An 18968-nucleotide genomic window follows, 5' to 3' on the forward strand; every position below is an offset into this window, starting at 1 on the left:
CAGACCAGAGATCGAACCTGGGCCCCCTGCATTGGGAGTGTGGAGTATTACCCACTGGACCACCAGCGAAGTCCCCAAATATTTGAAATAATGCTGCAAACCACTCACAGTTAAGTATTCTCAGTTATACATCTTTATCAACAAAAGATAAATAAAATACAAAATAGACACTAATATCAGACTATGTTGAACAAGTCTATGTTAAGGTAGGAATATGAAAATGTAAATTTTTGACATTCTTAAAGTAAGAATTCTTCTTAAGGTAAGAATTCGATGTATTTGCATTGCTGTTTTAATTTCATACTGGTCTGAATCTAGATACCATGTATATTCACAGAACTTGATAATCTGATTCAGTTACTCTCCCACCAGCACTATTTCTGAGATGCTAACTTAATGCAATATTCTAGTGGGTTTTGGTAGTTTAGAAAAGCCAGTGAGCTGTTAAAAGTCAATGTCCTTGTGTCAGGGGTTTTAAACAGGCTGTTTTCACTGATCCCACTCTCACTGTCAGTACTATCTTCACAGTGTTCTTAGAAGGCGGCTAAAAATCGCGGCAATCTCAGTTACTAATAGCCCTACAAGCTATACTTGTAATTCTTTGAAGAAACCTTCAACTTCAGGTTTTGCTTTTTGCAGATTTTACAAAAAGACACCTGCTGGCTATGAAGATTAGGTACAAGAGTTATTCTATAATCTTTTAAAAATCTAATATTCATGATTGTTATATAAAGGCAATCACAATTAAAACAGCAATTAGTATCACAGACCATATCCTCTATGTTAAAGAAAAGGATTTCTGTGTCTAAACACTCATGTCTAGAATGGTAAAAGACCTAGTACTAACACTGACTCAAGGGTGACAAAATAGTTTTTTTTCCATGCAAAGGCTAACGCATTTAGTTCTGAGTATAAGATACAAGGAAATGTTCTGAAAATCAAAATTTTATAACCAAGTGGAAAACAGGATTATTACTACACAGACTGACATCAGGGATAAAGTTTTCACACGTTCTACAGTCCTTTCAGTAACCCAGAGCTCAAGATAGGATATTAACTTCAGATCAGAAAAATCCAAGAAGGCAAAAAGAAATGATTATCAAATAACTACAGTTACAGTTACTACTAATTAAAAAAAAAAGAACCCCTTGTTTTGAGAAAGAGTAACTAACTGCCTTCAAAATGAGTGCTAACACTAGATAAAGGGCCATAAAAATTGAGGAAATGAAGTTTGAAACTTAATAAATAAATGTTAAGATATCTGTGATAGGTGGAGAGCCAAGACCTTTTTCCACATCATTAATATAAAATTGGAAATAAAATCTTAATCTGCACTTAATATACCGCTTTTTTTTCTTCTCTGTTTCTTCAGTATGGAAGGGAATGAATTTACTATAAGTCTTCTGGATGCTTTAAAGTCAGGCAGCAAGGAGAGTAGATACAGATTTTTCCATTGATAATCATCAGCAAGAATCTAAAAGAATGTATCAGCAGAGTCTATCTTTGGTGACCATCTGCGACCAGTTACTACTGTCCGAGGAAGGAGGCCATGGGGTCATCTGGCCTCTGACGCTTCATTCTGTAGGCCTCCATTTCCTCTTCAGTGGGTTCCCGAGTTTCATATATGCTACTGTAAGGCCGCTTCCTCTCATCAATCTGCATGATCTCCTTGACATGAAGAAGACGGGCCTCCTCTGCATTCAGTGCCTATAGTGAGAAGAAAGAAATGAGTACTGTCGCTCTACATCAGATCTCTTTTGTGCAAGAGTGGTAGAGTACCAGAAGACCCCACTGAGTATGAACTACTACATCAAAAACCTAGATTGCGGGCTTCCCTGGTGGCGCAGTGGTTGAGAGTCCGCCTGCCGATGCAGGGGACACGGGTTCGTGCCCTGGTCCGGGAAGATCCCACATGCCGCGGAGCGGCTGGGCCCGTGCGCCATGGCCGCTGAGCCTGCGCGTCCGGAGCCTGTGCTCCACAACGGGAGAGGCCACAACACTGAGAGGCCCGCGTACCGCAAAAAAAACAAAAACAACAAAAAACCTAGATTGCCTGGAAGAGCTTGGGAGTCAGCCCTTTCGCTGTCAAGCTACAACTAATCACTATTTGGCTCATACATTTTCATAGAGCACAAAACATTCTATGACATTTTCAATGAAATTTCAAAGAAATTTTACTTAACAACGAAAATTGAATGAGGTTTATTTTACTGACAGAAGCCGACAACTGATGCTTTTTGGTGGAGACTGCAATTCTGACTTTTCCCAAGACTTGCTGAAACTTACAAATTATAGAGCCAGATGGCAAGTCTCTGGCGAACAAGTCATAACTCTAAAATAACAACTATACCAAGCCTTTTTCTTCTGTGCATTAGTGATATTCAACAAGTAGTTCAAGAAGCAGGCAATACCAAGACACACAAAATCTCTATTTGTATTCTACACCTGATAGGTGACCTGAGCAAATCACCCAGACTAGGGGCTCATTTGCTCATTTTTAAAATGAGCTTGTAAATAGGACTAGATAATTTCCTAAGGTCCCTACAAATAAAGAATGCTGTGGTCACTTTTACTGTTTATTTAGCCTTCACAAAATACCTTTTTCAATTTTTCATGTTTCTTTTCTTCGTCATCACTCTCTGAACTGCTCTTTCGATGCTTCCTCTTCTTCTTTTTCTTCTTTTTCTCCTCTTTTAGTTTTTCCTGATGCATCTGATTGCGAGGATGCAAATATAGTGTTGTAAATGCAAAAACAAAGTTCTAGCAAAAACAAAGTTCTAGCACAAGTTTTAAAGTCCTCCCTCCAAGACTTAAAAATTCAGGACAACTGATCATGGACTTACCTCCATGAGGGTCTGCGGTTTTTTCACAGATTTTTCTCCAGTTGTATCATTTATAATACACTCCTCTGAATTCTGTGGAAAAATATATGTAATCTAACTTGAGAGTCATAGTTACCAGTCATCTAAGAAAAAGTTAAAATTTGAAACATAAAAATATATGTTTCATATAAATTTTGACTTAAGAGTTTTGGCTGTTGTTCACTTTTAAGCACTAGAGGGCAATTACTTACAGCAGTCTCCTTCCCAGCTTCGCCAGTACAATAGGAATACTTGAAAAAAGAGTGACAGCATTTGTATCCCCAACGGCCTTCTTTCCAGTAAGAGCCCCAGATATGCTGCAGAGAGACAGAGAGAGGTTATTTAAAAATGAACCTGAAACTAGGGTCTCTCATATACTGTTTTTCTTTTTTTAAAAAAATTCTATCATTAATTAATTTGATTGTTTTTAAAAATTGAAGTATAGTTGATTTACCATGTCGTGTTAGTTTTAGGTGTACAGCACAGTGATTCAGTTATAAATATATTCATTTTCAGATTCTTTCCTCTTACAGGTTATTACAGAATATTGAGTATAGTCCCCTGTGCTATACAGTAGGTCCTTGTTGGTTATTCTCATATACTGGTGATAAAAGGAGGAAAATTATGGGGATGCTAGGGCTAGCTAACAGGGAGAAGGTGTGGTTACAACGGTCTTACATTCTATGCCCCCCACCGAATTAAAAAATTTAGGCTATCTGACTTCTCTTGAAAAACTGAGGACTGGGAAATTCTGGGCCCACATTCCCACTTGTCAGTAATTGGCTGTTGCTGACCAGTGGATGCCCCTATTAGACAGGGCTTGTGTTCTCTAGTTTATAAAATTAGCCTGGCTCATTTCACTCATCTATGATTACTGGCCTAGCTCCTATTAGGTAGCTAGGTTTTTGACTCTTACTTAGAGAGACAAGTGTAGTTTGGGTACTTAAAGTACAGCAAATTATATGCTTTATCATGCGATGCAATATGACATACACTGTATCACCTATGAAGTGTTCCTGTCAAAATATTTAACTTTAATCAAGCCTTTAGGTCTGAATTCCTGTTTATAGGAAATAGGGAATACAGGAATAAGTTATATATCACTAGGAACCAGTCAAATACAGGATATGAGACAGTTTACAAGATAACTGGCATGATCTGTTAGAGTCACTGTCATGACAAAGGGGAGATACATGCTAGAAAAAAGAGAGATAACAACCAAATAACAAAATAAACGTAAGCTGTGACTGGATTCTGTGTCTCACACTCACGCACAAAACAGTTATCCCCACTCCAACCAAAAAAACCCAAAAAGTTATTTAAAGGCATTTTGGGGTATATTTTGGAAAATGTGATTAAGGACTAGAGATTAGGTGATATTAAGGCATTAATGTCAATTTTCTGAAGTGTGATAATGGTAATGTAGTTATATAGGAGAACATCCTTAATTTTAGGGTACATGATACAGTGTTATGGGTGAAATGTCATGATATCTGTAATTTACAAATGTTTCAGTCAAAAAAATATACAGTTACTTACACACACTCACACACACACACACACACATACACACTCTTCTAGACAAAGCGTATATGGCGATCTGTAAAAAAGAATTTGAATCTAGATGGTGGGTATATGAGTGAAAATAATAGTATTCTTTCACATTTGGGGAAAATTTCATAAAACAGCAATTGGTGCAGCCACTGTGGCAAACAGTATGGAGCTTTCTCAAAAAAACTAAAAATAAAACTACCATATGACCCAGCAATTCCACTCCGGGGTATATATCTGATAAAAACAAAAAACTAATTCGAAAAGATACATGCACCCCAATGTTCACAGTAGCATTATTTACAATTGCCAAGATATGGAAGCAACCTAAATGCCCATAAACAGATGAATGAATAAAGATGTGGTGTACATATATACAATGGCAAACTACTCAGCCATAAAAAAGAACAAAATTTTACCATCTGCAGCAACATGGACGGACTCGAAGGGCATTATGCTAAGTGCAATAAGTCAGACAGAGAAAGACAAATACTGTATGATATCACTGACATGTGGAATCTAAAAAATACGACTAGTGAATATAACAAAAAAAGAAGCAGACTCACAGATACAGAGAACAAACTAGTGGTTACCAGTGGAGAGGAGGGGAGAAGCAGTATATAGGGGTCAGGGAGTGGAAGGTATAAACTATTGGGTGTAAGACAGGCTACAAGGATGTATTGTACTATGTGGGGAATACAGCCAATATTTTGTAATAACTGTAAATGCCGTATAACCTTTAAAAATTGTATTAAAAAAAAAGACAAAGTTAAAATGCAAAAAAACAAAATGAAATACAACGACTTACTAATGAAAAATACAATCCAGAGCAAAATGCTAACAAGGATACAAAAATAATTCTGGTTGAACACATACAGTATGATTGTGGATCTTCACATCCTCCTCATACTTGGAGGAGGCAACAGCCCGCTCCTGTCCTTTGATGACTGTCCCATGTCTTGAGTACTCCACGTAGTCTTCGGTCTGAGCTAAAAGCAGTTCAGCTGGAGGGGCATCCAAGTGTTCTTGGCCACCGTACTAAAAGGACATTGAACATTATTAAATATATTTTACAAAGATTTGCATTCAAATCTCTACTGAAGGGTTTATTTCCAATCAGAAAGATTAGAGGACTATTCTTCATGGGCTTTGTTATACAAAACACAGTGAAAAAAATGTCACCAAATTTTCACAGGCAAATAAAAGATGTCTCAATTGCTACTCATCTGTTGAGTGTGGTAAATTACAAAATGCTCATAAAATTCCCCTTATCCTCTGTGCATGCCCATTTGCCACATGACTTTGCTGCTCCTTCCCTTGAATCTGGGCCTGGCCAGGCTACTTGTTCTGGCCTATGGAACACTGGCAAATATGATGTAAGCAAAAACCTGAAAAACACCTGTGCACTGGGGCACACTTTGCTGCTAGTTTCTGGTATCCTGAGAATGCCATGTAAAGAAGCTGGGCTAGCCTATCAGAGGATAAGAACCCATGTGGGGCAGAGATGAGCTGTTCCAGGTGGGCCTTCTCAGGACAGATGAGGGCTGCTAACTGCTAGAAACCAAAGTGAGGCCATTCTAGATCATCCAACTTCAGATAGGCAGACTCAGACCAGGAGACCCAGCTGACATACAAAATGGTGAGAAATAAGAAACGTTTATTTAAACTATTTTTTTTTAAACTATTATATTTTGAGGTGATTTGTTTTGCTGCAAAAGCTCACTGATATAGTTTCACTGATACTGTATACCAATTGATTGCATCAGTGGAAGGACAGGACTAATCCTGATGGATTAAAATGGACTGTATATTGTATTCCAAACGTAAATCAAATGTTTATTAACTGATAATTTCTATTAAGAAATGTTTTCCTTTAGCAGTTTGGTCAAAATTACCTTTTCCAGGATGCTTTCTTTCTGCTGTTCTTTGAAGTCTTCTTTCTTGACTTTGAAGGACTTATACAACAGCTCTAGTTTTGTAGGATCAGCTTGCAGATGCACTTCAGACCCCTTGTCATAGGCTTCCCAAGCAAACACTAGAGTAATTAAAAACATCGTAATGAGCTGTCACCTAAATTGTTTTCATGCTTCTTGGAAACAAGCTTTAAAAAATGCCCCTAAATTTCTTATGAGCTGATATAAAATACCTTGACATAGAGAAAACACTTACATTGTGTCTGAGCCATTGAAATGGTATCACCTGTGTATCTAACAAAGTTATCCCCCGCGTAGCTCACTCTGTAAACACAAATTTAAAAAAAACTGTTTCAGAGATTGATTTCTTTAAGGAAATTCTTTTCTGACCTGACCATAGGTGATGTTCATTTTAATTCAGATTGTGATTTATGAATAAAAGCTCCCCTCCCCTACCTTGAAATTTTTTTTTTTTTTTTTTTTTGTGGTACGTGGGCCTCTCACTGTTGTGGCCTCTCCCATTGCGGAGCACAGGCTCCAGGCGCACAGGCTCAGTGGCCATGGCTCATGGGCCCAGCCGCCCTCTTGAAATCTTTACATTGAACTTGGTACTTACTCATCTGGATTCTTTCCTGCATTGGCATAGGGATTCTCTCTCATCGCTCTGGTTTTGGGATCATAGTAAGCAGAATTTGGATCTAAATTCCGCAAATACTAGAAGGAAAAAAATATTTTAAGACTGTGTTAATGTTTACTTTCATCAAAGAAGATTTCAGCAGACTAGTAGGAGGAGCCAATTAAATGTGTGTATGCATGTCTGGGGTACAGGTGAAGAGAAAGAAAACCGGAATGACACCTAACTTTGGAATGACTGACTATATTACCCATATACTACCGAGGTACCATATTAGTAGACAAAATTTAGGCTGGGAAGACAAATATTTTTTGAATATGTATGTTGAGTTGGCAAGGCTTACTTTTGCAATATCTTCTCGAATCCTGAGATTCCGGACAGTAATTCGTCTCTTAGAGTCAAAATTCTGTCCAGGCATGTCAATGTCATCTGCATATTTATCTTCATCCTCATCTTCACTGTTATGATCTTTTTCCTGAAAGAGGAAGAGAGAGGGAAAAAAATTTTTAAGAAAAAAAGAGCAGCATCTAGTTCTTGTTTTCCCTTTAACCAAACCTTACTCACTATGTTCTTTAAACCTATTATTATTATGAATTATATATTACTATTAATATTAGCCATCAGAACTTTAAAAATTTAATGTATATCCAGATAGGGCATATATTTACTACCGTCTGAGAATTTGGTTCCTCTTCTCCCCACTGGTGTTTTGGAGAATTCTGTGTCACGAAAGAAGGAAACAAATTTGTAATTGTATTCCACTGAATCAACTGATTATTTAACACTTTAAAAACATAGTTAAAATAATATAACAAATTTAACTGAACAAATTCTTATATTTCTCACTTGTAGTGAGCACATAAGTTTTGAATACAAGTATGTCATTGTGAATAATTTTATTAGGCTGTCTACAAATCCAAAATTTTCATTGATGATAGGACTATAATCACACAAACGTAATAGAAAGATTAAGTTGATCAGTATACCTAAAAAATATTCATTTCATATGTATTCAATCTTCAGACATAACATTTTCATTAAACTTCACTGTTTTTCTATTAAGGCCAAAAAGAAAAGTTACCAGAATCATGTAATAAGTATCTTTAGAGCCAAAACAGCCTTTGTAAAATTTAGGCAATGAAGAAATCTACTCAGGTGACAACACGCTGTGATTTAAGAAGCGTGCAAAATCCTTGCCTCAAAGACACTCTTCATTAGCAGTTGGTCACGATATTCTCTATCTCCACAAAATGCCAAGAGCAAAGTGCTCAGTACTTCATCATGTCCTTTTAAAAAGGCTTCACACATTCAAAACAATACCTTATACCATTAGTGGGGGGATGTGGAAACATGTGTATAAAAAAAAAATATATATATATATATGATATATTGGTGGAAGCAAAAATTTGTACAGGCTTTCTGAATGCTAGCTAAGTGATAAGTCATCAAATTTTTTTTTTTTAAAGTCATCACATTTTACATATACATATTCAGTGCATCAACAATTACACTTTTAGGAATTTATCATAAAGAAAAAATGTCTATTATATAAAGGCTTATAAGAATCTAGTGTTGGGTATTGTACAAATAATTAGGAAAAACAGATCAACAAGAGATGATTGGTTATATAAAATATTGCACTCAATAAACACTGAACAACCATTAAAGTCATTCTGTCCAAGGTGTGGAAAAACACGTATACTTTGCTACCATTTTTATGGGGGGAAGAAAAAAGAGGGAAGGATGGGAATAAGATTACATATTTGTATTTGTTTGTATTTACACAACAAACTCTGAAAGGATCTGTAAGAAAAATAAAAATGGTTATGGGGGGTGAGGTTTAGAGATAGGGTGGATGGAGGCACATCTGTCTTCTTAAATTATTTTGATTACTGAACCATGTGAATTTATATAAAAATAAATGTTACAGGTCTACATTTAATGATATGGAGAACAAGTGCTCACTGCACTGTATATTGTTAAATTGAAAGAGTAGGTGATGAGTATGTAAAGATGAATCCATTTAAGAAACATGTTGTATGGTAATCACACACATCCATGGATGTATGTGGGGGGTGTACTGGGACACTGAAAGGCCTACTTGAAAATGTTAACATAGGGGATATTTTTCTTCTTTATAATTTTCTGTGTACTTTTTCTGAATATTTGTTGCCTTCAAAATTGGGAATTTTAAAAATATATATATTTTTTGGAGTTCTTACAAGTTGCTAGTTCAACAAAGGACATTTATATTGCTACACAGACAGCTAAATCTCTATAGTACACATAGCTCTACTATATGCAGTTAATCTTCATATCCAAATGGGCAAAATTCATACTTACTTTCCCAGTAAGTATGCTTACTGGGAAAATAAATTATAATATTATAATATATAATATATTATATAATATTATAATATAATACTCTTTTTTCCAGAGTTGGTAATGATTAACAATAGCTACAAATTACGAAGTGTTTACTCTGTGATATGTATGCTAAACCTCCTGGTGGGGGTAGGTGTTGTTATCTCTGCTTTAGAGATGATCAACTGAGGCTCAGAGAGGCAAATTAATTTTTCTAGGACCACCTAGCTAGCCAGGGGCAGAGCTGGGTTTTAACATTATCTGTCTGTTAACTTGTGCTTTGAACCTGCCTGATAGGTAGCTTCTGTGACTGCTCAGACTTGGTGATTAACTTACCTAGTTGTGTTTTCTTTGTAATTATACTTGCTAAGCGTCCCTTTTAGAAGTTTAAACTCGACAACTAGAAAATGTTTATTATTTACTTGTGCCATTAATTTGTTAAAAGAAATTTTCACAACTCTAATAAGTATAATATACTCTAACTGTTAAGTTGACTGACTGGAAGAAAAAAAAAGGAAAAAACGTGTCTGCAATACATCTTTTTTGTTAGTTTGAAAATTTTTTGCCTAGCTATAAAATTATTACATGTTCATTACGGAGAATGTGGGAAATACTAAAATAAAAAAAAGAAAAATTCACTAATTCTATATTAAATGAGAACTGGTGTTCTGGTCGTCTTCCCTGTGGTAATATTGTAATATTTTACATGTGTCATTAAAATATAAGTGTTAGCCAGTGTTGTTACAAAGTTTTGACAAAAGTCATTTTACATTCTATCATGCAGAGGAAGGATAGCTCACTTCACTAATTCCCTGTTAAACTATTTCAATTTCTTGCTGTTGTAAAAAGTGCTGCAATGAACATCTTTGTGCATAATGACTTTTCTGAACACTGAAAAAATTTAGGATGGATGGATTTACTAATTTAATTCCAGAAAAGGTATATAAATGTTTTATGGCAATATTCTCTCCAAAATGATTGCATCAATTTATAGTCGCATGAACCCTATAAGTCAGTTTTACTCTTTCTCCTCAATAGCACTTCTCTCTCCCTAAAATCTTTTCTAACTTGAGAGATATAAAATGAATTTTTTGTTTCAATCTTCATTTTTTGTTTACTAGGAGTTTCAATTTTTTTTAATGATCATTTTTATTACTTACAGCCTGTTCCACTAATTTTCCTGAGGCTAATTCTTCTTGGAGTTTTTGAGCTTTCAGCGTTCGTTTTGCCTAAGAAAAAAGAAACATTTGAAATTTACTTAGTCAAATGAACATTTAATTTTTACATGTGTAAAATGCGTAAGTTTATTGTTTTCAGTAAAGGTCATTGGACAAGGTCATGTTTTGTAGCTCTAGACCTCTGGCTCCTAAAGAGCAGGAGTTACAACGAATTCACTAGTGGTCCAGTGGTTAGGATTTTGCGCTCTCACTGCCAAGGGGCTGGGTTCGATCCCTGGTCTGGGAACTAAGATCCCAAAAGCCATGCAGTGTGGCCAAAAACTAAACGAACAAAAAACCCCCCAACTCTACTGAATGCTCTGTGATGACTTAAATGGGAAGGAAATCTAAAAAGGAGTAGATACGTGTATATGTATAACTGATTCACTCTGCTGTACCTCAGAAACGAATACAGCATTGTAAAGCAACTATACTCCAATAAAAATTAATAAAAAAAACATGAATGGATAAAGAAGATGTGTGGAATATATATACAATGGAATATTTAGGCATAAAAAAAAGAATGAAATTTTGTCATTTGCAGCAACATGGATGGACTTGGAGGGCATTATGTTAAGTGAAATAGGTCAGAAAGAGAAAGACAAATACTGTATATTACTTGTATGTGGAATCTAAAAAAATACAACTGCTGAATAAAACAAGAAAGAAGCACACTCAAAGAGAACCAACTAGTGGTTAGCAATGAATAGAGGAAAGGGGGGAGGGGTAATAGAAGGGTAGGAAATTTTTAAAAGGGGGGGTTATTATAAGATTATATGAAATCATGTGTGTGAAACTTCTGAAAATTGTAAGGCACTGTAGAATTTAATGACTCTTTCATTCAATAAAAAAACTAAATTAAAAAACAAAAAAACCAGGATGAATTGGGAGATTGGGATTGACATATATACACTAATATGTATAAAATAGATAACTAATAAGAACCTGCTGTATAAAAAAATTAAGTTAAGAAAACCCAAAAACAAAAAACCCCCCAAAAAACAAAAAATGAAAATGAGTTGGATTCAATCAGCCATATTTAAACAGGAGTTATAAACTCCTGTTTGAACCAGGCATTAATGTAAACCAAGTTAGACACCACCAGGGGTAAACTGCAGAGAACAATCCCTGCTGACGAGGTGCCACCTGACTCGAGATGACTGACCCCTCCAGGCTGGCCCAGGATTACTGCATATTTCACTGTTCAAGAAATATAAAATTCAGATTTTTATGTGAAATTCCATGATTTTAAATGTTAACTCTACTTAAAAACAAAAACAAAAAAAGCAATGTGACTGTGGTGTTTGAAAAATGGGAGTGAGTAGGTGAAATCATAACAGAAAAAATTTAGGTTAAATTAAAATAAAATTCAATTTTCTGAAATGACTTATCCTCTTCCCCTTCTCCCACCCTGAAATGCTATGTGAGACAAGTATAAAACAGGCCCATAGGCAAGATATAGTCTGGGGGCCAAGAGTTTATAAAAGAAAGGAAAAAGCTTTGGACACTAATCTGTTCTAATGCTTCCAGTATTTTTTGCAACCTAAGTCATGGAGTAAAGGACAATATAAGAATGAAATAAAAAGAAATTGCTGCCACATAGGGCTAGCACACTGTTTATTTCACTATTCAATTAGGCTTACTACTACTACAATAATAAAAATGCCATCATTTTTATACTGCTTGAAGACTCAAAAAATAGAGTTGCTAAATTAGAGATACAGCAAAATGTACATTCTTTAAGGATAGCAGGAAAGCAGTGAACTGTGCTCACCAGATCAACTTTCGCATACTCTTCTACAATTTTCATGTGTTCTTCTGGATTGTAGCCGTTCCACCGATCCCTCTTCCCATCATAGTCAAACATCAGCTGAGGTTGGATGTGTTCATCTGGAGCTATATTAGTACCTGTAAATTTTGCTCCAACTCGCCTAGGTCTCTGGAAAACAGAATAAGATTAAATCTTTTCCTAAGTATCTATAGCCCAGAGGAAAACTTCATATAATCTTTACAGAGTGGGTGTGAACATACCATGGGACTTTATGGTTTATTCAATTATCATTTAGTCTTCCAGCAAAACTTTTGATGATGCGAAACTAATTTCATTCAAATTAATTTTTATTTAACTTGTACCTAAATATAGGTAATTAAAAAAACAGAATGAAGCTCTCTGACAGGAATAAAGAGACTCTCTGACAACCGTTTCCAAAATTCTCAAAGGTGAACTCACCTCAAAGCAGTCTTTCTTTTTGTGTGTCATGGCTCCACAGTTTTCACATGCTCCTTTGCGGTACTTAGTAGTTATGGAATTCTATAAATGGATGTAAAGAAAAACAAGGAAAACTTTTATTTATCTGAATAAGTTAAAAATAACTTTGGCTCTCATTCCTATATTGCCTAGTGAAATGATTTATTCATTAAGAGGAAAACCAGTTAGAATCTCCACTTTTTTTTTTTTTTTTTACATCTTTATTGGAGTATAATTGCTTTACAATGGTGTGTTAGTTTCTGTTTTATAACAAAGTGAATCAGTATACATATACATATGTTCCCATATCTCTTCCCTCTTGCATCTCCCTCCCTCCCACCCTCCCTATCCCACCCCTCCAGGCGGTCACAAAGCACCGAGCTGATCTCCCTGTGCTATGCGGCTGCTTCCCACTAGCTATTTTACGTTTGGTAGTGTATATATGTCCATGCCACTCTCTCACTTTGTCACAGCTTACCCTGCACTTTTATAAATGAGAAAGTTTAAAGATTTCAGCAATATCAAATTTATAAAATATAGACGCTAAAGTAGTATGTACTGTGAATTTTAATACCACATAAAAGGTCATATAATCTGTTTCTACTTTATATAGTATTGCTTTAGAGGTTCTTATATTAAGTTCTTAAAATAAAATCTCCATTTTCACATGCATATATACAAGTTGCATACATACCTCTTTTACACCCCTCTTGTACCAGTCTCCAGATGAGCTATACTGCTTTTGTTTCTCTGGCTGTGGTCTCTGGTGCTTTAAAGTAGGCCTTTTTGATGGATCAATATACCATGGCACTGAAGAAATATACTGAGGAATATGAGGATTGATGTCTCTGTAATAAAATAAAAATTTTTTTAACAGAATGAAGTTGAAAAATAATTGATATTACAATTACAAAGGTAGCCTATGCAGAATCTAAGAATAGAGATACTGTACTGGGAGGAGAAAGGCAGAATATGCTTGTTATTTCTATAATAAAAAACAATTAAAAATAAAGAAAATAATTTATATTAGAGTGAAAAAATTTCCAACAAAGAAACTAAAAATAGTGATATAACTAAAGCGGGAGGAGAGATGAAGGAATATAGGGACCTATGTTAGTGAGATTAATCTTGTATCAGAGCAAGAAGTTAACTAATAATGTCTAGAGTTGATTATAATAATGGTATAGGTATGTTATTTAGAGATGTGGAGGTATCAACCAGAAAAACTCAAAATAGACTGACAAGTACAGTCATCCCTCAGTATCTGACAGGGACTGGTTCAGGACCTGCCTCAGATACCAAAACCTGCGGATGCTCAAGCTGCACAGTCGGGCCTCTGTATCCACGGTTTGGAATCTGAGGATTCAACCCATGGCAGATTGTGTAGTACTGCACGTAGTTATGGAAAAAAATCTGAGTATAAGTGGACCCACACATTTCAAACCTGTGTTGTTCAAGGGTCAACTATAGTCACTTGTGTAGAGTGGGACAGGGAGTGGGAAAACTGAAAAGGACTACAGCTATTCATTACAAGTCCTTCATTATTATATGATTACTAAACCTTATACATATGAGTTTAATAAAATAAATAAAAACAAAAATGATGTAAATGATAAAGATGGCTTCCTGTCAAGGCAAAGGATGAGAAATTGGTAAACTAAGTAGACATTTATTTGAATTCTGAACAGATTTTGCAAAAAAATTAAAGTACTTACTTTCCTTCTTCATCAACTTCTGCAGGGGCATTACCCAATTTTCGCTGTTCTTCTAGCTCCTTCTTCTTTCTCCAGTCCTCTCTGGTCATCTTCTTTGGTTCCTCCAAACTCATTTCTTTGGACCCCGAAAGGGTGGCCGCATTACCTGCATCCATGGCTACAGCTGACATGGTTATCTGGCCTTCTGTATGAAAAGGAAGAAATATCTATTAGTATAAACTAGCCCTTGGTGAATTCACCAGTGAAACTATCAGAAGTACACTGTAGGGCTTCCCTGGTGGTGCAGTGGTTGAGAGTCCACCTGCTGATGCAGGGGATATGGGTTCGTGCCCCGGTCTGGGAAGATCCCACATGCCGTGGAGCGGCTGGGCCCTTGAGCCATGGCCGCTGAGCCTGCGCGTCTGGAGCGTGTGCTCCGTAAGGGGAGAGGCCACAACAGTGAGAGGCCCGCGTACCGCCAAAAAAAAAAAAAAAAAAAAAAGTTCACCCTAATGACACATACTGTGTGTTATACAGAATGTTTCATATTCTAGACATTATTAGTTAACTTCTTGCTCTGATACAAGATTAATCACTAACATAGGTCCCTATCTTCCTAAATCTCTCCTCCCCCTTTAGTTATATCACTATTTTTAGTTTCTTTGTTGGAAATTTTTTCCAATATAAATTATTTTATTTTTAATTTTTTTATTATAGAAATAACAAGCATATCTGTCTCTCCCTTCCCACTACAATATCTCTATTCTTAGATTCTGTATAGACTACATTTGTAATTGTAATATCAATTATTTTTCAACTTATGCCTTATTCTTCATAGTATCTGTAAGGGAAAGGTCTCTTTCCCCTCCACAAAAGTCTTTATATACTGTTGCAGTTTTTCTCTCAACTCTAAGTTATAAGTGGAGAGAGACATACACATGTATTTAAAATTTCATGAGACACTTTCTCTCATATATATTCCTGAATTCCTCTCTACGTAAGTGTCTCAAACTTTTCTACCACACTAACCCTTAATGAGTACGTAGGGTCCTATCTCTGTTCCTCTTAAAGACTGGATGCTTTAAGATTTACCTATATTCATCATCTCTATTTCCTCATCTTCTGCTTCCCTTCTCAATCACTCTGATTTAGCTCCCACACCCCTCCCCCCACTCCAAAGCTACCACTAAGTTATCAATGTGCCTAGTCCTCTGGACATTTTTCAGTTCTGTTCCTTCCCCTTTTGATATATGCTTATCCTTTGACTTATGTGACACTACACTCTCCTGGTTTTTCTTGTACCCCTCTCGCTGCTTCTCCTGAATCCTTTGTAAGTTCAACCATTTCTGCCCAGTTATTTTATTTTGGATTCCACAAGGGTCAATCCTGGGGCCTTCTTCATCACTCTAAACTCCACCAGAGGACAAGCTCATCTATTTCCAAGGTTTCGATAGCCACAGTATACAACTGCTGGCTCTCCAATTTATTTCTCTACTCCAGCCCTTTTGTCTGAGCTTCCAATAAATACATTCCACTTGCTTACTTCAAAGTACCTCCACTTAAATATCTCTGAGAAACCTGAACTCAACAAATCTTAATTCAAATTCATAATCTTCAACTAAAAAAAAATTCATAATCTTCTCTATGAAATCTTTTTCCACTGTTCCCTCTCTTGATGAAAGACACCACCATCCATCTCTTTTCATAAGTGTTCCAGCTAATTCCCACACCTATTTCATCACTAAGTAACGTTATTTTCACCTTCTGAATATCACTCAAATTCATTTACTTCTACTGTCAATAACCTAGTGTTAATACTTTTCCCTACCAGTCTCTCCCAATTCCCTCCAATCAGTTTTCCACACTGCAGTGTTATTTTTTCAAAACACAGATGTGATCATATCATGTCCACTACCCAAGCTTAAAACCCTCTAATGCAGTGCTGTCCAAGAGAAATATAACGCCAGCCCTATATGTCATTTAAAATATTCCACAGCCATACTAGAAAAGTAAAAAGAAACAGGTAAAATTATTTTTGCAATATTTAACCCAATATACCCAACATATTATCATTTCAACATAGGAAAAAATCTGTTTAGACTTAGGAAAACTAAGTCTTTAAAATCTGATATGGATTTTACACGTATTCAGACTAGCCAACATTTCAAGTGCTTAAGAACCACAACAGTTAACAGCTACTGTACTGGACAGTTCAGCCCCAATGGCATCTTATAATTCTTACTTTGAAAACCACTGAAGACACAGTCCTGGTCTGACTGGGCACAGGTGCTATGACTGAGGCCTAGGACGGCGGCTTCCTTCTAGGTCCCCGTTCCCTCCTCAACGTAGCGTTTATCAGTCTCGTAAGGATATTTGTAACAATTAGGAGCCTTTGGTCCACTTCTCGGGGTTCTTCACCCTCACCCACCTCCCTCTTGAAGTTCTCACAATATTTCCCTACCCGGTCCCGCCGCTGCTGACACCAAGACAGCCGGACATGCAGGAAGCCGACCATCTATGTTTACTTCCTGACCTCCTCCCTCTCCCAGCAGCCCCTGCGGCACCTTCCGGACGACCCACACATGCGCGCTAAGAACTCTTTGAGTCTCAGGCTCCCAGGCGGAGCTGGTCTCGCGAGATGTTGAGCTGTGTCCGTTTCTCTACTGTGGGTCTATAGAATGGGTTAGGTTTGAGCAGCTGCTTTTACGCTCTGTTCTTTGAAACTTTTTTTTAAGAGTCGCCGCGTCATACGACGTAAAACAAAACAAACAAAGAAAAACATAGTAGAGAGCAGACGACAGCTTAAGCCTCACTAGAGCGCTGTAAAATGAAGGGGGAAGTGCGTGAAGTTAAAAAAAAAAGTTAAAATTAGCATTAATTAGTAACCAGGTAGTGTAACACGCTGAGGACAAGGTAAACACAAAGTGTCTTCCTCTCCTCGAATCTACATCATACGGAGTGAGAAAGACACTGAATTATTCAAAAATGTATAGTTCTAGAAAGCCGCTATGAAAGGTATACGAGGTGCTATGAGAACGTGAGGCATTATTCCGTAATGATACCTCGTCCCAATGTGATATTGTATTTTAGCATTAGGAAAAAAATACTATAAAACGATTTCCATTTTGGGAAAACAGTAATATTTATGACATCTCAACCTTCCTTTAAAGTATAATATGAAATAAAATACCGGAAAATATTAATGTTGGAGTAGAATTCCCCCCCCCCCTTTTTTTTTTGGTCCTATCCTCTCTGTTCCGGTCATGTTTTATTTTTCAAAACAGTATGTGTTCCTTTCAAATGTCAGAGTGACATCCTTGCTTCAATAAGAGATCTCATCATAATATAATCTATTTTTTCTTATTAAGAATGTTCAGTGCCTAGCATAGGAATGTAAATATTAATTTTGATTTTACAGGGCAATAGTTGAAGGGACAGAAGTTGTCAGAAAATAGTCTGAAAGTGAGTAGTCTGAATCACTCACACTTTGCTTTTTTTAATATATATTTTATTTATTTATTTTTGGGTGTGTTGGGTCTTCGTTGCTGCGCACGGGCTTTCTCTAGTTGCAGCGAGTGGGGGCTACTCTTAGTTGCGGTGCACAGGCTTCTCATTGCAGTGGCTTCTTGTTGCGGAGCATGGGTTCTAGGCACGTGGGCTCAGTAGTTGTGGCACGCGGGCTCAGTAGTTGTGGCTCGTGGGCTCTAGAGTGCAGGCTCAGTAGTTGTGGCGCACAGGCTTCGTTGCTCCACGGCATGTGGGATCTTCCCAGACCAGGGCTCGAACACGTGTCCCCTGCATTGGCAGGCGGATTCTTAACAACTGTGCCACCAGGGAAGTCTCACACTTTGCTTTTATCTCCTTAAAACAATTCCCAAAATTTGCTTGGAAGTGTTAGGGTGTATTTAGTTAAAACTATCAGGCACAAGCCAGGGAGTACATCTCTCAGAGGAATTATAGAATGTGTTGGACAAGAGAGAAGAACCTTTTGTAAGGTTCAGATTCCCCCTGGAGGATTCTGAGGAGGGTCTAGGGAAGCAGAAATCAATTCTGGATGGGTTGCTGTTTGATAAACTGGGATTGATTAGGATCTAGATGCAGATATAAGGTGAGGATGGTTTAGCAATTGGGTATCTCCAGTAATGGTCTGGGGTATAGCAGAGTGGGTTTGGGGCATCATTAGTAAGGAAACAGTGGTTACTCAAAGAGGGAGTGGTTGTGCATTTTACAGTTACTGCATGACCTTGGGAGACACAGTGCTTTCTGTTGTAGGGGGAAGACTTACCCTAGGGAGATATAAACCTTGCGCCCCAAAACTTCAGGAGATAAAGAATCCCCACTTGGAAGCTGTAGGTGTTGTTAAAGATAGAAGCCACAGGCCCAAAATGGTGTTACTTGTGCTAAAGCCCATGATACCAAACCTAGATTTAACATCTAACGTAATCACAACTTCAAAATGTAATCCCCAGAAATGTAATCCAATCAA

General features: G+C 36.8%; 1 protein-coding gene across 2 annotated transcripts; it reads right to left on the reverse strand.

The window, feature by feature from the left end:
- Positions 1–1222: 1222 nt before the first annotated feature.
- SLU7 (SLU7 homolog, splicing factor) lies at positions 1223–17047 on the reverse strand. 2 transcript variants are annotated; one of them, XM_060296560.2, is made up of 16 exons: positions 16944–17047; positions 14504–14687; positions 13483–13636; positions 12771–12851; positions 12315–12479; positions 10484–10552; positions 7631–7678; positions 7303–7434; positions 6942–7039; positions 6582–6649; positions 6308–6447; positions 5289–5450; positions 3074–3178; positions 2844–2915; positions 2599–2712; positions 1223–1707 (listed from the first exon to the last, which is right to left on the reverse strand). In XM_060296560.2, exons 2-16 carry the CDS (start codon positions 14671–14673, stop codon positions 1528–1530), a joined length of 1758 nt encoding a protein of 585 aa, XP_060152543.1. In that variant the 5' UTR covers positions 14674–14687; positions 16944–17047; the 3' UTR covers positions 1223–1527. The 2 variants fall into 2 exon arrangements, with proteins under 2 accessions (XP_060152543.1, XP_060152542.1); XM_060296559.2 differs by lacking the exon at positions 16944–17047 and adding an exon at positions 16725–16940.
- Between the last annotated feature and the right edge of the window lie 1921 nt (positions 17048–18968).

Source organism: Globicephala melas, chromosome 3 (assembly GCF_963455315.2).
Source record: "Globicephala melas chromosome 3, mGloMel1.2, whole genome shotgun sequence".
Taxonomy (NCBI): Eukaryota; Metazoa; Chordata; class Mammalia; order Artiodactyla; family Delphinidae; genus Globicephala; species Globicephala melas.